Consider the following 7,768-nt stretch of genomic DNA (forward strand, 5'->3'; position numbering starts at 1 on the left):
CTCCAAATGATAATTATCACGAATAATTAAAATACTAAATTAAAAGAAAATCACACAATTTGAGAAAAAAAATATGTTATTATTTTTTGATTTTTCATTTTTGTAAAACACCTAATTATTAATCAAAAAAATGTAAAAATCAAATCCTAAATGTAGATACTATATTTTGTATTTTTTAATGCGTTAATAAAATTAAACATATACACAAACATATGCAAACAATCAGGAAAATAACATAATAATTCCTAAAAATAACACACAATTAAAGAAAAGACCTAATTTTGAGAATTCTTTTGGAGTAATTCGTGTGAGGCAAAAATCACGTGCTCACAACAACATCTGAAGAACTTTCTATTAATTTGCGTCACTCAAAAACAGTCGAATGTGACACCCGAATCAATAAGATCTCGTCCTCGAGCAATCAAACTACACTTATAGACATAACCTTTTTAAACAATCCTCCTAACTCATCACACTAAGAATCTTTAAAATAGACTAAGCACAAGGGTGTAACATCTTCATCTCAAGATTTTACTCACAAGTACCATGCATTATTTCACGATTCACTCACTTACTCTAACATAGAGGTCAATGACATCACCTTTCCTTCATGAATCAAGTATCCTCACACAACAAAAGAGAGTATTCCACACACAATAAAATTTAAGAACAATTAGGAACTCAAGATAGAAAGAATTCACTCACTCTCCGAAATAACATTCATATGCTACTAAATATGCACTATAGGCTTGCTCGTAGTGTAATACTCGACTAATCGAGCTCATTCAGTCTAGGATCAAGTAGGACTTTCATTGGTTGTAATGTAGGTTGCGGGCCGGGTAGGATACATTTGGATATGAGTGACTACACCTCCCTAAACACTTTAATACATATACTTTAACATTCAAACCTCATACTTATGTCAAACCATAACACCACCTTCACATAAATGTATATTAACTCCATATTTCTTTAAGCACAACGACATCAAAAGTCACCACTATCACGGAATACTTTCCACAACAATACAACTATATAGTTTTTTTTTCCAATTCAAGTGGCTCTTACTTTTTTTAAAATAATGCACCTTTCTCCATAGTTCATTAGTTCCACTCAAAATCCAAACCAACCACCCCACACTTTAACTTTTACAAAGTTCATTATAATTCAAGTGCTCATGAGAAGTGAAAAGGTTCAAATAGATGGTTAATTCAAACAAATGGGTAAGGCCTGTAATGTGGTTGCCAAAGAAACATGATTACAGGCTCAACGGGATTAACTACGATACATAACAAGTCGGCAGATAAAATATATATATTTGGCTCAACAAAGAAACGTCTATATCACTTCCAAGACTGAACAAAACTACTATTTCACTTTGCAAACACACGGGGCAAGTTCTAGACATCAAATGCAATGTACAGAATAACACACAAACCTCACGCACACATGACACATAACTCACTCAGGATTGGATTCATCAAGACACTATAGTTAAAGCAGTTAAGCAAATTTAAGATTATACCATTTAAGTACTTATACAAGAGTCAAAAACTGAGCTTAAGCATCACAACCAAAGTACTTACTATCCTCAAGGAATAACAAAGTCAAGAGATATTGCTTTAATTCAATTCATATCACCATGGCTCCTCTCATAAAAAAATAAAACTACTTACACCCGGTTCAAACAAAACCCTTGGAAAAGAACCGCGGCAAAAAGAAAAAGCAAGGGGGAATTACTACACTATCTACAAAGAAAATCTTTTTGTCCTTTTTCTTTAGACTTAAATCCCTCAAGAAACCTGTCTAAGAGATCCATCGTTGGGAAGAGTCCAATTTTTCTCCTTTTTCAATTTTTTTTCATAACTACTTCAATACTACACAACTACGAAATCACTACTTCGATACTACGTAACTACTACACAACTATGAAATCACAATTAAGAAGTTAATATTTTTCTAACATCTTACTACTAATTATTTAGAGAATTCTCTCACCCCACACTTAAAAGAGTGAGTGTCCCCAATTCACAAATAAAGTGAAATAATAACAAGGATGGATAAGAAACTCTCTGACATGCCAAAGGCCGAAGCACTAGCAGCTCACGGGATATTTAGACTTCTCCCAAAGATGGTCTTTTGTGTGGGTACCTCACACTAGTTCTAACAGACTAGCTCACTTTTGCGCATCTTATGGCATTTTCTTTCGATGCTCATAGTCCTACAAAATAAAAGAACAACTACAAATATATTAGAAAAATAAAATAAACAAAAATAAATAAAAATAAAAGAAAGCAGTAATGTTGGGTTGCCTCCCAACAAGAGCCTAATTTAATCTCGCGACGCGATGTGAACCACTTTCTGTCTCCATCTCGAACTTATGAATTGCGCCTCCAATATGACTTCAAGCTTTTTGCTATGCTCTCAGGGTGGTGGGATAAATGTAATCGGGCCAAGCAACCAATTTTGCATTCTACACTTCTTGTACTTTCGATGAGGTATGTAATTCTTTCTCTCTGGCACAATAAATTCCAAAATGTAAGCACCTTATTCCTCGTCCGTTGGCTCCTCCAAAGACTCAGATGACTCAATTTCTATGTCATCATCCAAACACAATGTTGAAAAATGCATGGAATGAGGACAATGCGTTCCAACTCTAGAACGACATCACTATTTATATCCTCATATGTACACACACTAGAGTCTTCAAATATAACATTATCTACTTCCTCACAGGACTCTAGTGTGCTTTTCTAAACATAGACATCATCAATAACAATGTGGTCGAATGATTGACTCTCCACTTTTAGCTCCTCAATTTGGCATATAAGCTCCTTTACAGTTTCACACAACTTAGACCTATTTTGTTGGGCGTTAGATGCATCAACCTTTGCAATCAATTGAGCTCCCAAGTTATGAATAGCAGTGCCAAATTTTTTGATCTCTTGTCCCAGTCCAGCTCTTTCTTCTATTAAGTCTTTAATCTCAACTGTAATTTTCTCACGTTGAGCCTCATATATTGCTAACTTTTCAGCTTGTTCTACCAGCCAAGTTTGACTCATAATCTCCTCTTTTTCAAAATTTTCCTCTTGCTGGTACTCGCGCTCTTCATTCAATTCTTCCATATTGGCATTCATTCTTGTGATTGATGCCCTCATTCTTTTCATATCTTTTTTGAGTTCATCATGTTGCTCTGCTACTTGCCTCAGATTTTTCCTACTATATGCATCAGATTCCATATCATGCACTTCATTGCCCCTATCAAACTCACAAATACTGTTAGAAAGATCATAAAAAGGGCTCAGAGAAGGATGAAAAGAATTAGGACAACCATCTCAATGACCATCTTGACCACCACACATAATACAAATATTACACTCAAAGGATTGAGATTGTACGCACAACTCGCTCCCGGGAATATTATGATAATTTTTCCACCAGTGGGGTCCTCCACAACATGGACAAGGATCATCAAAATAAGAATAACCATCATTCGAATAATTTTCATTCCAAGATTCCATGTCAAAATAAATAAAAAATACTAACTAAACTCAAACAAAAAAATGAATAGATAAAAAATAAATGTCTAATCTAGAAAAATAGTTAATTTCTAAGTCCCCGACAACGGCGCCAAAAACTTGTTGTGGCCAAACACACGCAAGTATACACGATCGTCAAGTAATAAAGTGACTATAAGTCGGATATCGAACCCACGAGGACTTGTGATTAACTATTAAATAAATTAGACTATCGTAATTATCTAAACAAGAATTAAACCTAGAAGTATTTGATTCTAAACTAATTAAATAAAAAGAAAACAAATAGTGAACTCTGAACAAAGGAAGAGCAACTTTTTATGTTATCAATATGATGAAAACGATCTAGGGGTATGGGCTATCTAACAATCATATTGTATTCTTCATTTGAATTGACTAATTAATTTATCTGGATTAGGGATAGGGTTAGTATTTCTCATAAGAATCTGTCGAGTTCTTACTCACCTATTGAAGCTAACCTAACGCCTATATGTCTATGGAGTTAGAATCAACAAGAACGTATTTATAATTCCTGTAAATCAACCAAGCAAGGCAATTAGGTATATATTTATCGTAACCGCGAATCAGTTCCCGATTCCCAGGTTTAAGAACTTGTTCTACTCAATCTTATATGCAATCTAGAATTCTCACTTTCGAGTTCAATTCTAGATTCGTAGATAGTATTCAATTGGTGATCAAGAAATCAAATAATTAAGCGCAGGACTGAATAAATAAACCAATACGACAAATCAAGAAAGCAAAATCAATATCCGAATAACAATAGTCATGAAAGAACCACAACCCTAGAATGTGAAGTTTAGCTCCACATAGACATGGTAGCCAAACAACAAATCATACAAATAAACATAAAAATTACTAAGTTTGATGGAAGAAAAGATGAAACCCGGCCTTCACGGCGGCTCCTTGCTCTCTCTAGGTTGAATCCCCTTCAAAGTGGGGTTTTTAGGTCTATTTATATGTGTAGGAAAAGACCTAAACGTGTAGGTCAAGTCCTAGTCAAACCAGAAGATGAAATAAATTTTCAAAACTAGGAATGGACCTGGCCCCAGGCCTGGCATGGCCAGGCATAACGCTTGGTTAAGCTAGCCTTTGCCTGGCCTCGCCAGGCTAACACTTGCTTTAGGCCTGGCTTCGCCAGCTTTCTCCTTTTCATTGTTCTCGAGCACACTTTCAACGTTTAAGTATCCCTTTTGCTCTACTTTCATCTCCAATTTACCTACACATAAAATAGACTCCATTACACACAAATAAAGTGTAATTTATCATTAAAGAATGTAAAATGTAAGGCAAATAATGTACGAAACAATGGAATTATAGCCCCATATCAGTTACTGTTTCCATTCTTAGTGACTGGGGAGACTCAAACTTGGCTGAATTATCTCCCAATAAACTCCATTTCTACATGGGAGGAACTAGTCAAGCATAAACAAGTTCTATCCACCCAACAAGTATGCAAGGCAAATTGATGAGATATTGCAGTTCAGGAAGAAACCAACTGAAACTTTGTAGGAAACTTGGGAGAGGTTTAAGGGCATGTTGGTGAAGTGTCCACACCATGGCATCCCAGATCGGATGCTAGGACAAAGATTCTATATGAGTTTGGCTGGCAGTCTGAAGGCCAATGTAGATACTTCAGCGGGGGTGCATTCTTGAGCAAATCATTCATAGAGTGTAAGATTCTTCTTGACAAGATGGCTCAAAATTCAAGATGGATGACAAGGGATACAACACTCACTCCAGTAGTGCATTCTGTTACTCTAGACCCAAACAATACAAATGCAGAAAACATAGCCACTCTCATGACCCAGATGAGCTTGTTGACAAAGAAAATTAATGAGATAGGCACAAAACAGGTTCACATTGTTGACACAACAAATGAAGGATTATGCACTCCCTGCATAAATCAGTCATATGTTTGTTTGTGGAGTGGAGACAATGATAACCAGGGCTTCAGAGAAGACATGAATTACGTCAATAATTTTGGGGGTCAGAGGCAAGGTAGACAGCAACGGGACCTCAAAATTAGTAGTATAGGCCAACTCAGCAATAGTACAATACCAATCTTGGGGGAGCACGACCACAAGGCCAAGTCGTGCCATATTAAAAAAAATAGGGCTACAATCAGCAACACCAACAACAGTTGGCTTACCAACCGCCTCATCAACAACAGGTGACATGACAGGATGACATTACTATGATAGAAATCAAGGGCGTGTTGCAACACATCATTGGGACAAATGGAAGGATGCAAAAAAAGTTAGTTGCACATGACTCGGCTATTAAAGGCATTGAAACTCAGTTTGGCCAGCTGTCCATAGATTTGAAAAATCACCCACAAGGAACGTTTTCTGCAGACACAAACATCAATCCAAAAGAGTAGAACCCAAATCAGTTAATGGTAGTGAGTCTCAGGAATGGAAGGGATTTAGACAGAGAGCAAGAAGTTGCTCAATCTAGTAGAGACATAGTGCTAATTACTCCAGTGCCATTCGAGATCGATGAGTCGACAGAGCTCACAGAGGTTGTAATTGAGCAAGCACAAGTTGACAAAGGCAAAGAAAAGGAAATTGAACAGCTCCCAGAACATGTAGTGGAAAAGACCTCTAATCAGCAAAAGACACAGAGCAGTGGGCAGAAGCTGATTCCAGTACCATTCCCTAAAAGATTGGCAAAGCAAAAGAAAGATGATCAATACAGGAAATTTATGGAAATGCTCAAATAAATTCAATTGAATATTCCGCTAATGGATGCTTTGAGGGAAATGTCAGGCTATGCGAAAATGATGAATGATTTGATGTTTCGAAAAATTGACTTCCAAGACTTGTCTATTGTAACTCTGACTCAAACTTGTATTGCGGTAGTGACAAGACCTATGGCTCAAAAATTGTCTGATCCCGATAGTTTCACTATCCCAAGCACAATTGGAAGTTATGCTTTTGCTAAAGCATTGTGTGACTTGGCAGCCAGTATTAACTTGATTCCCTTGGCAATCTACACAAAGTTAGGCATTGGCAGAGCTAGATCGACCTCAATGTTGCTGCAACTGGCTGATCGCACAGTGAAAAAGCCTACATGATTCTAGATAATGTGCTCATCCAAGTGGGAAAGTTTGTATTTCCTGCTGATTTTATGATTCTTGACTGCCAGGTTGACCAAAAAATACCCATATTTTTAGGAAGGCCGTTCTTAGCCACTGGAAGAGCGTTGATTGACTGTGAGACTAGAGAGTCAAAAATGAGGTTGAATAATGAAGAAATAATATTCAATGTTCAACAGCCTGTGAGGAGACCCAACGAATTTGCAAATTGTTCACTTGTAGAGGCAGTTGATGTGATACTACAAGAGGAGGATGCACCACTTAATGTCAGAGACTCATTAGAAGCTTACTTGATGAATTTGGAAGATATGGATGGTAAAGAGTTGGCAAAGTGGGTCATGGCTCTCGAAGGTCAAGGATTCTGGAAAAGGGAACCGTAGTTCGAGCCATTGTACTCAGAAGAAAGAGAAACACCACCTGCAAAGCCATCGATAAATGAGCCACCACAGTTGGACCTGAAATCGCTTCCATCTCACCTCAGGTATGCTTTCTTAGGGCCTAATTATACTTTACATGTTATTATCTCATCTGGTTTGTTAGTTGTACATGTAGAACAACTCCTATAGGTGTTACAAGAATGTAAGACTGTTATTGGTTGGACCATGGCAGATATAAAGGGTATCCGCCCGACCTTTTGCATGCAAAAAATTCTCTTGGAAGAGGGGCACAAACCTTCCAGGGAACATCAAAGAAGGTTGAACCCGAACATGAAGGAAGTGGTGAAGAAGGAAGTGGTTAAGTGGCTGGATGCGGGCATCATTTTTTCGATCTTGGATAGCGTTTGGATAAGCCCAGTACAATGTGTTCCGAAGAAAGGTGGTAAAACTGTTGTACAAAATGAGAATAATGAGTTGATCTCTACTCGTACAGTCATGGATTGTCAAATTTGCACGGATTACAGAAACCTGAACACTGCCACCCCGAAAGACCACTTTCCCCTACAATTCATTGACCAAATGTTGGATAGATTGGCAGGGAGGTCTCACTTCTACTTTTTGGATGGATATTCGGGGTACAATCAGATCACAATAGCCCCTGAGAATAGAGAAAAAATGTCATTTACTTGTCCGTATGGCATCTTTGCCTTTCGGAGAATGCCATTTGGACTATGCAA

General features: G+C 37.3%; 1 protein-coding gene and 1 non-coding gene across 2 annotated transcripts; one reads left to right on the forward strand and one right to left on the reverse strand.

Moving 5' to 3' along the window:
• Positions 1-5,012: 5,012 nt before the first annotated feature.
• On the reverse strand, positions 5,013-5,119 carry LOC138886621 (small nucleolar RNA R71). The gene has a single exon (XR_011405671.1). It is a non-coding gene; the product is annotated as a small nucleolar RNA R71 (small nucleolar RNA).
• Positions 5,120-6,300: 1,181 nt separating this feature from the next.
• LOC104228657 (uncharacterized) lies at positions 6,301-7,034 on the forward strand. The gene is made up of 2 exons (XM_009781162.1): positions 6,301-6,615; positions 6,705-7,034. The coding sequence occupies exons 1-2, from the start codon at positions 6,301-6,303 to the stop codon at positions 7,032-7,034; spliced, it is 645 nt and encodes a 214-aa protein (XP_009779464.1).
• Positions 7,035-7,768: the final 734 nt, after the last annotated feature.

The sequence above is a fragment of the Nicotiana sylvestris genome, chromosome 2 (genome assembly GCF_000393655.2).
Source record: "Nicotiana sylvestris chromosome 2, ASM39365v2, whole genome shotgun sequence".
Taxonomy (NCBI): Eukaryota; Viridiplantae; Streptophyta; class Magnoliopsida; order Solanales; family Solanaceae; genus Nicotiana; species Nicotiana sylvestris.

Excerpts from the sequence above, each read along its gene's own strand:
- LOC104228657 (XM_009781162.1), top strand. The coding sequence starts at position 6,301 with ATGGATGCTTTGAGGGAAATGTCAGGCTATGCGAAAATGATGAATGAT. Across the intron at positions 6,616-6,704 it reads TGCAACTGGCTGATCGCACA|GTTGACCAAAAAATACCCAT; the intron begins GTGAAAAAGCCT and ends CTTGACTGCCAG.